The 14163-nt window shown below is 38.7% G+C and overlaps 1 protein-coding gene across 4 annotated transcripts in view; it reads right to left on the minus strand.

Annotated features, from left to right (window-relative positions):
- The window catches only part of LOC136860994 (endoplasmic reticulum aminopeptidase 1), a 188147-nt gene that overhangs the window by 66002 nt on the left and 107982 nt on the right, over nt 1–14163 (minus strand). For all 4 annotated transcript variants that reach the window (XM_067138794.2, XM_067138792.2, XM_067138795.2 and 1 more), the window contains one exon: nt 9512–9593. In XM_067138794.2, coding sequence (XP_066994895.2) covers nt 9512–9593 — 82 coding nt within the window. The remainder of the gene's footprint in view (nt 1–9511; nt 9594–14163) is intronic.

Below are 14163 nucleotides of genomic sequence, written 5' to 3' on the forward strand. Positions count from 1 at the left end.
AAGATCTTCATTGGGACCATCACATAAATGGAATTGTAAATAAAGGGTACAGATCTCTGCACATGGTTATGAGGGTGTTTAGGGGTTGTAGTAAAGACGTAAAGGAGAGGGCATATGAGTCTCTGGTAAGACCCCAACTAGAGTATGGTTCCAGTGTATGGGACCCTCACCAGGATTACCTGATTCAAGAACTGGAAAAAATCCAAAGAAAAACAGCTAGATTTGTTCTGGGTGATTTCTGACAAAAGAGTAGCATTACAAAAATGTTGCAAAGTTTGGGCTGGGAAGAAATGGGAGAAAGAAGATGAACTGCTCAACTAAGTGGTAGCAATAATGGACCATTTATATTGGTATTAAGTGGTATGTTCTGAGCTGTCAGTGGAGAGATGGCGTGGAATGACATTAGTAGACAAATAAGTTTGAGTGGCGTCTTTAAAAGTAGGAAAGATCACAATATGAATATAAAGTTGGAATTCAAGAGGAGAAACTGGGACAAATATTCATTCATAGGAAGGGGAGTTAGGGATTAGAATAACTTACCAAGGGAGATGTTCAATACATTTCCAATTTCTTTGAAATCATTTAAGAAAAGGCTAGGAAAACAACAGATAGGGAATCTGCCACCTGGGCAACTGCCCTAAATGCAGATCAGTATTGATTTATTGATTGATAGATCGTCCACAACATGTTGCCAATGATGCAGGAGACATCAGATATCAGTCACCTCACTATGTGTGAATTTTGTAGTCTCATGTTTTAAAGCATTGATAATGTTATCACATGTCCCAAACTGTCTCCCACAGAATGATCCTCTGTGTGGGTGGGGGCGGTAGAATAACACTCACGGTATCCCCTGCCTGTCGTAAGATGCGACTAAAAGGTGACCTGGGCACTCTGAACTTGGGAGCTTGGGTTGGTGACCAAGGAACCCTTAGCTAAGTCCTGGCATTGCTTCCACTTACTTGTGCCAGGCTCCTTACTTTTATCTATCCTACTTGACATCCCTCGGAAAACTATCGTTCTTTTCCAACCGCAACGGTATTAGAACATTCCAGGCCTAGGGAGCTTTCATTTTAACTCCCATTGTGGCCCTTATCTTTCTTTGGCCAATACCTTCATTTTTTGAAGTGTCGGGTCCCTTCCATTCTTTCTCTCTGATTAGTGTTATATAGAGGATGGTTGCCTAGTTGTACTTCCTCTGAAAACAATAATCACCACCACCACTCCAATGCAGCGGTTCTTTCACTTTAGGGGTGATATCAAAATCACACAGAGACGGGTCCGGCAAGTATGGCAGGTGATCCAGTACTTCCCACCCCTAGCATTGAAGTTGCCTCTGTACAGCTTCTGTTTCATGCAGTTGTCATTATCATGGAGAAGGATGACATTGTTGAGAAAATGCAGATGGTTTTTCTTGATGGCATAACATAACTGTCTATTCAGAAAGGTTCTGTGCTGTCATCACTGTGCCATGTGGAATGAAGTGACACACAATCACACCTCTGGCGTCGTAAGCCACAATGATCATCAGCTTCGTGGGGGACGGACTTTTCTGAAACTTCTGTTTTTTTTGTTTTTTTTTTTTGTGATCTTGCATGTCACCATTCTGCAGACTGGCATTTGGAGCATGTCCATGTTTGTACGTTGGTGAGTGGATGTGGCACCCAGCACGATGAAATTTTACACAGATGACCGTTACAGGATGTCCCAAAAGTCAGTGTGCCCTATTGATTTTCAAACTGTCCCTCATTATGATGTATAACGGATCTACAAGTATGTGATAGATAAGTCTGAACATCATTCATAACATCAAACACATTTTTAATCATCAGTTTTAGTTCATCTACACTCACTGATGACGAGCAGTACACTATTTCCTTAATTATCCCTTATAGAAATAAATCGCATTGTGTCCATTCACATGAGCATGCTGGCCACTTGATAGTCCCATGATATCCAGTCCAATCTGTAAATCTGCTGGTTAAAAAGGTGCAATACAAAGAGGGGAGGAAGTCCATCTTGTTGCCAGATTAATGAACAAAGTGGAAAATTGGGGTGATTTTCTAGCTCAGGCAGCACAGATTCCTGATGCATCTCTAGGTAAGCTACTGAAGTAGTGGTTCTTTTAAAAGAGAAAGGACATATTATTGACAATTTACATTCCTCTCCAGACACAAACACATGGCTCATTGAGCTCCTCTTGCCATACAAGGTGGAGGATTGAAGTCACATCTATAAACATGACAAATTGTGGTGATTATCATGTTCATTCAGCTTAAACGTCCATAGGTCTGACTGTCAAAATGTCAGATCTTCTGCAAAATGTATTTTAATGACTGTATTTCACAGAACTCAAAAGTCTATCATAGTCATCTTTATACTGCACAATGAAATTTTTCACGGTATAGTTTGAAGTGGATGTTGTTTTAAGATCTTTGATCACTCATTTGGAATGTGTCCAACTGTGCAGATGCCACCCCTGATGGATTTATGAGGATATTCTACAAATACCTGAGCAACTAGTTATGTATCTTCTTCAGTAAGAGCAATACAAGGCTGTCCACACTTCAGGCATTATTATTTTAATGCTTCCTGTTCTTTCAAATTTGATGATGAATTTTTTCAAATGTTGCCAAGATGGCAATGGTACATCAGGAAATCTTTAACAAAAATCATTACGAATTCTGGTAGTCTCTTTATTAGGCTTCAACTATAATTGAAGCATGTAAGCTTGCTGTTCATTAGCATAGGTGAATGTCATTACTAAAACAGAATACACACAATGTCAACATGACTTCTTTTATGGTAACAACAAGCTCAACCGACCGACCGACCGACCGACCTGATCGGCATTTAGGACAGTTGCCCAGGTGGCAGATTCCCTGTCTGTTGTTTTCCTAGCAATTTCTGAAATGATTGCAAAGAAATTAGAAATTTATTGAACATCTCCCTTGGTAAGTTATTCCAATCCCTAACTCCCCTTCCTATAAATGAATATTTGCCCAAATTTGTCCTCTTGAATTCCAACTTGATATTCATATTGTGATTTTTCCTACCTTTTAAGACACCACACAAACTTACTCATCTACTGATGTCATTTCACACCATCTCTCTACTGACAGCTCAGAATATACCACTTAATACTAGTATAGTTGGTCCGTTATTGGACATTATAAATTTTCCAGCTAACTCAATCCTGTGTGCTACCAAGATGCATGGACATTATAAATTTTACAATAATGGACCAACTATATTGGTATTAATGAATTTACTCATTCGGAATAAATATTTCAGGTTTCCAATAGAAATCAACATCTTTGTCACCTGATGGTTGGGCAGGCATCAATTTTTGAAAATGAGACAGAGTCTCTCATAGTGCATTGGCACTGCCAGTGGCACCAAGTAGCCTATGCAGTGGCCTCCGCTCCATCCGGGGTGCTCTGCGGGTCCCCCCTGGGTCCCGACTTGTCGTCCCGGTCCTCTTACGCCACTTCTTTCATACTCTCCTTTACGGTATGTACAATACATACTATATATACTGGTATCTCTTTCTCTTTCCCTTTCTTTTTCCTATTGGCCTAAGAGCTACTAGTTTAGCTGTGGCCCGCCCACCTCCATTGGGGTGGGAATGAAATAACCTTTTGATGATGATGATGGCCTCCGCGGTATGCACTAGCCATGCGTCTTGGTAGGTTTGCTATTTACCAACTGATGAGCCCAACTTAGCACACTGGGGCGAAACACTGGCAACCAGGAATGAGTTAGCTAGAAAAATTATAATGTCCAATGACGGACCAACTATATTGGTGTTATAAATTTACTCATTCAGAACAAATATTTCAGATCTCCTATGGGAAAATACATCTTTGTCATATACCACTTAGTCGAGCAGCTCGTCTCCTTTCTGCCAGGTCTTCCCAGCCCAAACTTTGTAACATTTTTGTAACGCTACTCTTTTGACAGAAATCACCCAGTACAAATCAAGCTGCATTTTTTTGGATTTTTTTCAGTTCTTGAATTAAGTAATCCTGGTGAAGGTCCCATACACTGGAACTATACTCTAGTTGGGGTCTTAGAGACTTATAAGCCCTCTCCTTTACATCCTTACTACAACCCCTAAATACCCTCAAAATCATGTGCAGAGATCTGTACCCTTTCTTCTTATTCTTCTTCTTCTTCTTCTTCTTCTTGCATTCCGGCCTTCTAAGGACCACGTTACAATTTCAATTCTTCCTCCTTAGTTCTTTCCTTTTCTTCCAGTATTCTTTCATTGTTTCACTGTGCTTCTTTTTCCTGTTTTCAGTCCACTTTGTGCCTGTTTTCTTTTCCTTCCTCCCTTGGAATCCTTCCATTTGTAAGACTTTCTTCCTAAAAATCTTTCTTTCCAATAATTCTTCTTCTTGTATGCCGTTCCTTTCCAGGTCTTTCTTGACTTCTTGAATCCAGGTGGTAGTTGATTTCTTTTCTCAAAGGTACTTGAAGATTCGTTTAGTTACTCTATTGTTATCCATTCTGTAAATGTGTCCAAGAAATAGCAGTTTCCTTTTTCTTATTATTTCTGATATATTTTCTATGTTCTGGTCAATTTCATTGTTACTTCTTAATTTTCAAAACTCTGCAATTCTTAGAGGACCTAGTATTTTCCTTATAATTCTCCTAATATTTCTAATTTGTCGAGCTTATAGTTCAGTGCTAGACATTCGCTGGCATAAAGGCATTCTGGTTTCATTACTGTGTTGTAGTGCTTTATTTTAAGTTTTCTTGATAAGCACTTTTTATTATAAGTATTCTTAGTTATACCGTAAGCTCTTTCCATCTTTTGTATCCTCTCCTCTATAGCAGATTTTTCTAAACCATTTTCTTGAATTGTCTCACCCAAATATTTGAATTTCTTTACCTTTTCTATTTGACCAATGTTCGTTACTAAAAACTTTGGGGCACTTTTTATATTCGTCAAAAATTTTGTTTTCTCGGCAGAGATTCTCAAGCCCGTCATGTTGGCTGTCTTTTCGAGATTGACTTGCATTGCTGCATCTGTAAGGCTTTCTGAAAGTATGGCAAAGTCATCTGCAAATGCTAGGCAATTTATTGCAACACCTTTGTTCTTCTTCCCCAGCATGAGTGGCAATATTTTGGATTCTTTCAGTTTTTCATTCCAAATTCTTACAATTTTCTCCATGACACAATTGAAAAGGAGTGGAGATAGACCATCGCCCTGCCTGACACCTGTATTTATTTTGAAAGGTCGAGATATTTCACCCATAAATTTTACTTTCGAGATAGTGTCTGTAAGTGTTTCACGAATTAGGTTTGCCAATTTAGTTTTAACTTCAAATTCCTGGATTACTTTATCTAGGGTTTCCCTATCAACAGAGTCAAGAGCTTTTTAAAGTCAATAAATGTTACAACTATGTCTTTGGAGTTTATTAATCTGTGTCAAATTATAGATTTCAGGTTGAAAATCTGTTCAGAGGAAGATCTTCCCTTTCTAAATCCACCTTGATATTAACCCAATTGACTGTCCAGTGTCAATTTGACTCTGTTTAGTAATATTGTTGAAAATATCTTGTAAGCAACTGGCAAGAGAGATATACCTCTGTAGTTGTTGACATCCTGCTTGTTACCTACCCTTCTTGTGTAATGGGTGTATTAGAGCCACTTTCCAGTCCTCTGGGATCTTTTCTGTTTCCCAAATTTCTTCAAAGATTATTTGTAGATCTTCTATAATTTTTGGTTCAGACCATTTTAAAAGTTCAACTGTTATGGAGTCTTCCCCACTAGCTTTGTTAATTTTAAGATTTTTTAATGCTTCCTTAATTTCTTCTGCTGTTGGAGGTGAATCAGCTTCTAGATTTTCATGAATTTCTGAAAAGTCTAATTTATGATTTGGCTCAGGGCAGTTCGGCAGGTGTTCGAAGTGTTTTGCCAGAATCTCACAATTCTCGGCATTGTTAAGGCCAATATTACCATTTGCATCTCTGAAGCAAATACTCGGGGACTGATAACCTTTCAGGTTATTCTTAAAGGTTTGATAGAAATTTCGGGAGTTATTTCTTACATAATTATTCTCAATTTCTACTAGCTGTGATTTTTCAAAAGATCTTTTAACCTGCCTTATTATTCTTGTTGTTTCTTTTATTTGTTATTTAAATAGCTCATAGTGTTCATTCTTTCTGGAACATTTCCATTTTTTCCACTTTTTCGTTCTTTCCATAAGTGCTTCCTCACATTTGTTATTCCACCGTACTTTATTTTTAGTTTTAAGTGATCCAAATACTTTCATTGCTGCACTATTAATCTGTTTAGATAATTCAGGCCATTTGCCATGCTGAGTTATTTTAATTTCTTCCTGAAAGTTTTCTATAGTTGCTTGTGTAATGTTGAGCCTATCTAAATTGTATTTCATTAATTTTCTCGACCTTCTTTGATTCCTGCGAGGTAGAAGCTTTAGCTTAATTTTAGAGAGGTAGTGATCTGAGTCAAACTCCCCACTTCTTATTACTTTAACATTCATAATTTCCTTAATGCTTTTTTGAGAAATAGGTACATGGTCCATTTGAAACTCACGTAACATCGGGTTTGGGGACAACCATGTTTTAGCCTTTCTTGGAAGTTTCTTAAAGAAGGTCAACACTAATTTTAGGTGAAAGGATTTACAGAGATTAATTAGTCTCATGCCATTTTTGTTTGTTCTTTTGTGTGCTGGATATGCCCCTACTGTTTTGCTGAAAACTTTTTCTTTGCCTATCTGTGCATTAAAATCACCTGTACCCTTTATTTACAATCATATTTAAGTGATTACCCAAATGAAGATCTTTCCTTATATTAACACCTACATACTTACAATAACCCCCAAAAGGAACTTCCACTCCATCAATTCAGTAATTAAAACTGAGAGGACTTTTCCTATTTGTGAAACTCACAACCTGACTTTTAACTCCATTTATGATGATACAATTGCCTACTGTCCATCTCACAACATTATCAAGGTCATTTTGCAGTTGGTGCTGATGACCTTAGATGTTAGGCCCCTTTAAACAACAAGCATCATCATCATCATCATCATCATCATCAAGCTACACATATCATTGATATATATAAGAAAACATAAAGGTCCAATAATACTGCCTTGAGGAATTCCCCTCTTAATTATTACAGGGACAGATAAAGCTTCTCGTCGCCATAAGACCTATCTGTGTCGGTGCGACGTAAAGCCCCTAGCAAAAAAAAAAAAAAAAAAAAAACCAAGATAAAGCTTCACCTACTCTAATTTTCTGAGGTCTATTTTCTAGAAATATAGCCACCCATTTAGTCACTCTTTTGTCAAGTCTAATTGCACTCATTTTTTTGCCAGTAGTCTTCCATGATCCACCCTATCAATTGCCTTAGATAGGTCAATCGTGATACAGTCCATTTGACCTCCTGAATCCAAGATGTCTGCTATATCTTGCTAGAATCCTACAAGGTGAGCTTCAGTGGAATAACCTTTCTTAATCCCAAACTGCCTTCTATCAAACCAGTTTTTAATTTCACAAACATGTCTAATATAACAGAAAGAATGCTTCCCAAAGGTTATATGCAACGCATGTCAAACTGACTAACCTGTAATTTTCAGCTTTATGTCCATCACCCTTTCCTTTATACACAGGGGCTACTATAGCAACTCTACATTCATTTGGTATGGCTCCTTCATGCAAACAGTAATGAAATAAGTACTTCAGATATGGTACTGTATCCAAACCCATTGTCTTTAGTATATCCCCCAAAACCTTATCAATTCCAGTTGCTTTTCTATGTTTCAACTTTTGTATCTTATTGTAAATATCACTGTTGTCATAGGTAAATTTGAATACTTCTTTAGTATTAGTCACCTCCTCTATCTGGACATTATCCTTGTAACCAACAATCTTTACATACTGCTGACTGAATACTTCTGCCTTTTGAAGATCCTTGCATACAAACTCCCCTCATTCATTAATGATATCTGGAATGTCCTTCTTGGAACCTGTTTCTACCTAAAAGTACCTATACATACTCTTCCATTTTTCACTAAAATTTGTATGACTGCCAATTATGGTTGCCATCATGTTATCCTTAGCTGACTTCTTTGTTTGATTCAATTTTCTAGTATATTCCTTCAATTCAATTTCTCCTTACTTTCACACCCATTTCTAACTCTATTTCTTACCAACCTGCACCTCATTCTTAGTCTCTTTACTTCTGTGTTATAATATAGTGGATCTTTACCATTCCTCAATAATTGCTTTAAACCCATCCCAGAGTCTGTTAACATTTTTATTTACCGTTTTCTACTGATCATAGTTACATTTTAACCTTTTCAGTGCTGAGTTAGCAGTTGACTGTTTGGTACCTCAGTGCTGAGTTTTTTCATTCACATGTAAAAAGTTTGTAGAAGCCTCAATTTTAAACTTATCAGTGGGGTTATTAGTTTAAAGTATTTGTAAATGTTGGTTCAATATAAATCTAAATGCGAATGGAAAATCCTACACTTATGTTCAATATTACTTTGATTTCTCATGGACCGTCTATAGACGGGCGTAGCAGTGCTGGACTGACCGCGTCAGCCTGACTATAGGCTGGCGTAGAATTCATCGGGTTAAAAACTCCCTCATGCCTGTTTTATCAGCCATACAGTACTGCCTAATAGTCTTAATTTTAAAATCTTCCTTTCTTTCACATTTATTTTTAACTACCACAAAAACAGCTTTGTTGTCACTGATACCATCTATTACTTCAGTTTCTCTCTAGAGCTCATCTGGTTTTACCAGCACTACATTCAGAATATTCTTCCCTCTAGTTGGTTCTATCACTTTCTGAATCAGATGCCCTTCCCATATTAGCTTATTTGCCATTTGTTGGTCATTCTTTGTGTCGTTGCGTTACCTTCCCAATTGACATTTGGTAAATTTAGATCGCCCGCTACAATCTTTCCTTTCCTTATTGTTTCCTACATAGCTGATTATCTTATCAAATAATTCTGAATCTGCATCAGTTCTGTACACTCCAAAGACATTAAGTTGCCTATTATGTGTAGAGATGAGCCTTTCACCTAGAATTTCACGTTTGTCATCTTTAAATTTTTCATAGCTTACAAATTCTTCTTTCACCAGAATGAATACTCCCCCTCATACCATTCCTATCCTATCTCTGCGATACACTCTCCAGTTCCCTGAGAAAGTTTCTGCATCCACTTCTGTCTGTGGATGACTATACAGACCAATCCTAGCATGGAACACAGAATTGCTGGAGGAGGGTGTGGTTGTACTGCACAGAGTTTGGTCTCACCACCAAATTGAATGGTCAGGAACTAGCATGACTCAGGTATGTTGATTAAGACCTGTCATATTTATATTGTGCTAAAGCTGGTTGTTTTAAAATTTTTATTTTAGTTTGAAAAACACTAGTGTAGATTATCAGTATCTAAGGTTAGTGTTCTTAGAACTTTTAGAATACTCTTTTATAATTCATACTTTTAAGAATTGTAACTTACTTGCTCTTCAAGAAGTTCTGGATCCCTCTTCTGAAGGTCCTTTCTGTAAGAGTGTAGTTAAGCATCCTGAAGAGCCAAATTGCTATTAAAAAGAACAAGAACAAAATGATTAGCTTTTTATTGTTCTTTTATGTCTTTTGAGTTCATTGATAATGATCATTCAGTAGAATACATCCACAGTATCCCCTGTTTGTTATAAGAGATAACTAGGAGGAGACCCTGGGGCTTGGATTAGAGACCACAAATCTATCTATTACTCACGCAATTTTTAGTGATACCTGGGCTCCCTAGTGCTGTATCGGTAGACCTCGGTTGTCTTCAAGATTTGTATTGGTAACCTTTGAAACACAAACTCTGAGTCGCTTATGCATCGCCATGAGACATCTGGCATACACTTTACATATTAGTACTGTTGTTTACACAGCATATCCGAACTATAGAATTCATGATAGGAACAAGATTTGCATCGAGAAATGTTGTATAATATTATATGATGTGTGTGTGATATAGTTGTTGGCTTAAGATAATAAAAGTTTGGAAAATTCATATCAATCGATCATACTATCGATTCAATTCAGATTTCATTTCCATTCAGTTAGTAGTATTACCAAAACCGGGATAGCTCTCTCCTTACTCCTCACCCGCGTAACACCAGGTATCACTAAAAGTTGCACGTTCAGTACTTGGTGCCAGCTTTCTCATTTTCATCCCTCCTGTCCAAATTCCCTTGGTCAACACACTCTGCCAACCCTGACAATACTATGTTTGTGAAGCGTAGAGAGTCTTTCTGTTCCTTTCAGCAATACTTTCATTCTTTTAAGTGTGGGTCTCTTCTCTTTTCTCTTCTAATTAGGCTTTTTTTTCTTTCTTCACAATTTTGCTTCATGTCGCACTGACACAGACAGGTCTTATGGCGATGATAGGATAAAAAAGGGCAAGGAGTGTGGAGAAGCGACCGTGGACTTAATTAAGGTACAGCCCCAGCATTTGCCTGGTGTGAAAATGAAAAACCTCGGAAAACCATCTTCAGGGTTGCCGATAGTTGGGTTCGAACCCACTAACTCATGGATGCAAGCACACAGCACCACGACCCTAACCGCACGGCCAACTCTCTCAGTCTTCTAATTAGTGTCAAGAGAGGATGGTTGACTATTTGTACTTCCCTTAAAAAAGAAAAATCATCTCCGTCACCATGCTTCCCAAATTGATGTCTGAATTCAGGTTGAAAATATTGTGGGTTGAAAATAGGGAGGCGTTTTTCCCGATAGGCCCTTATTTGACTATAAATGGTAAAACTTAGTACAACTTATGTTGACCACTCCATCCACTCACATCTATCCCTAATATTTCCAAACACGTTGATAAGAGAGCTCTTGGAGTGATTAGCTTAAAGGTTTGATATGCTCTTCTTTTCAGCTGAAAAACTGCCTGCCTGCTGGCCATGGTTGTTAAGGCATCAAGTCTGTATGGTCTGGCACCATGGTTAGCTGGTTCAAGTCCCATTGGTGAAAAAACTTTTCACCATCAGAATATTGCCTGGTGGAGTTGGAGAGGTGGTATAATACATTTTATAATCACTAGATTGCATGCCAAAAGCCTGGGTTCAATTCCAAACCTCTCCACAGTGTTCATATGGAGTGAGGGCATATGACACTGTTAATGGTAATGTATCCATTGGATAGAGATGTTAAGCATTCAGCAGACCCCTCAGTGTTATTCATCAGGAGGAGGAGAGAGAGAACAGACTGGCTACAGCAGAAGAATGGTTCAAAACAAGAAAATGCACTCTCACATTTCATTGCTATAATGGGTAGTATAATGGGATGACATGATTCCAAAACTGGCCAAACTGATGATGTTTTTACTTTACAAAAGAAAATATTTATAAAATCCTCCTATCAATACAATTCAAGTCATCTGTTAGATGAAGCAAAGTCTATACATGTTTCAGCCTAATCTCAAGGCCATCTTCAGTAGTAAAACAATGATTACATAATATACAAACAAATTAAAAAACGTAATGATGTGAAGTGACAGTGATCATGATTAGTGAGTTAAAAACACATTGAGGTGCAAAGTCCTCTCGTCTAATAGATCTTGCTGACTGTTAAATAAAACACTATGCTGATGATGTTTAACAGCTATTTCATACCAATACTGACCTATGGGATTGAAGGGTGCACCCTCACAAGAAGAGATTCATCAAGATTGTAAGCATCAGAGGTGAAATTTCTTAGATCCACCATCCAGAAGACCAAGATGGACACGTTAAGGAATGAGGAGGTAAGGAAAAAAGCCGGCATAAAGACATCCCTATTAGACTGAATCGGCACATCCAGACTACAGTGGTACGGGCATGTGATGAGGATGGAGCATACAAGAATAGCCAGAATAAATTTGGAAAGACAGATGGAGGGGAAAAGATCTGCAGGAAGACCTAAAACCCAATGAATGGACATGATCAAGCTTGATCTACTTACCAGTGGATGATGTTCTCCATGATAAGTTGTATATGGGGCAAATATTTAAATTAGGCCAAATATTCATTTATAGGAAGGGGAGGTAGGGATTGGAATAACTTACCAAGGGAGATGTTCGATAAATGTCCAATGTCATTGAAAAAAAAAGGCTAGGAAAACAACAGATAGGGAATCTGCCATCTGGGCAACTGCCCTAAATGCAGATCAGTATTGATTGACTGATATGGACAGGAAGAAGTGGAAGAGGCTCATTAACAGTACCCGGGAAACTGGAACTGTACAATGATGATGATGATGATGATGATGATGATGATGATGATGATGATGGTGATGATGATGATGATGAATGCTGGGAGTGGCCAAGGAAATTGGGGAAGAAACGATGAAAGCAATGATGTTTGCAGACAATTTTATAGTGCAAGAAAACAGGAAGGAGACATATAATAAAAATCTTCCGGGCTATTATGCCGTGGTCCACTCCTCTTGCTTCTCTCAGACGTTTCGACTACTGCTGCGGTAGTCATCTTCTGTGGTGTCGTGTAGATACGCTCTCCTGCATCCCGCCTAGTAAACTTTGGCCGTACGTTATATAAAGGGGTGTACCAGGCCATACTGAGTTTCAGTCCTTCCTCCTTTCTATTAAAATTATCCGGATGTTTATGTATTTTGATTGCTTCCCTGTAGAGACAGGCGTGAAAGTGGGATGTTGTGGCCAGTATGTCAGTATCCTCATAAAGGATCTCATGCTTTCCGTCAATCAAGCAGTGCATGCTCCGCTACTGCTGATTTGTCGTATTGCCCCAAGCGACAGTTCCTTTTGTGCTCCGTCAGGCAAGTACTGACACTTCTGCCAGTCATGCCAATATAAACAGATCCACAGCTGCACGGTATCCTATAGACCCCAGTAGATGTTAGAGGGTCACGTGGATCTTTGGCAGAACGTAACATGTTTCGTAGCTGTTGGGTCGGCTGAAAAATAGTTTTAACATCGTGACGTTCAAGGAGCCTTCCAATACAATCCATGACTCCCGTATATACGGCAAATAAGCGATACCTTTCTTCCTAGGTTCTTCTCGCTTACTATTCACTGGCTGCCTTCTGGGGTGGAGTGCTCTCCTGACCTCTTGTACTGTGTAGCCATTGGTTTGTAAGGCTAGATCAAGGTGCCGTAGTTCCTTCTTGATGAACTCTGGTTCACAGACGCAAAGGATGCGATCCACCAAGGTCTTCATCATGGCGCGCTTCTAGCCAGGATGGTGATTGGAAGTTTTGTTTAAGTATCGGTCTGTGTGTGTTGGTTTTCAGTATACTTGATGCCCTAGGGTTCCATCATTCTTCCTCAGAGGTCGTGTGCTCGGAGACCCAACCAAACACCAGGCTGCTCGGTGCGACCCAATCGGAGGTCGTGCTTTCAGGTAGTCAATCAGATGTCGGATTGCACGGCGCGAACCAATTGGAGGCCGCACACTTACATATAAATACAGCTGCTTCCCAAACAACTTTCACAGTCCAGCAGGATACAGGAGAGCATATCTACACGACGCCACAGAAGATGACTACCGCAGCAGTAGTCAAAACGTCTAGGAGAAGCAAGAGGAGTGGACCACGGCATAATAGCCCGGAAGATTTTTATTATATTGACACCGCCATGAAAGCCTTCATGCTTTAAGGAAGGAGACAGTTCAGGACCGCTTGGATGCATTACAGGAAATTTAGTATAAAGAAAAGTGAGATCTCACAACCAGGGAGATGTCCAGACCAACAACTGGAGTAATGATTGGTAGGGAACAATTGAGGAAGGTGGAAGTAGCTTAATGCAGGAAAATGGAAGAAATGATAAGGAAGTAGAGACAAGCAGAAACTTTCATAAAATGTTAGGAGCTTTATGTGGAGTCCACGCAAAACATTAAAAGAGTGATATACCAGATGTACTCTATTCCAATACCGACATATGCTTCAGAAACTTGGTTAGTGAGGGGAAGAGAATAAAAAATCAGGATCTAGGTCAGTGAGATGAAACTTTTGAGAAGTAGAATAGGAGTAACAAGAATCGATAAGATAAGAAATGATAAGGTAGGAGAACTCCTGAAGTAGAACCACTGGAGGGTAGGATATAGGAATCAAGGCTTAAATGATATGGACACATGAAGAGAATGGAAAAGGAGGAATTAT

This window comes from Anabrus simplex, chromosome 1 (genome assembly GCF_040414725.1).
Source record: "Anabrus simplex isolate iqAnaSimp1 chromosome 1, ASM4041472v1, whole genome shotgun sequence".
Lineage (NCBI taxonomy): Eukaryota > Metazoa > Arthropoda > Insecta > Orthoptera > Tettigoniidae > Anabrus > Anabrus simplex.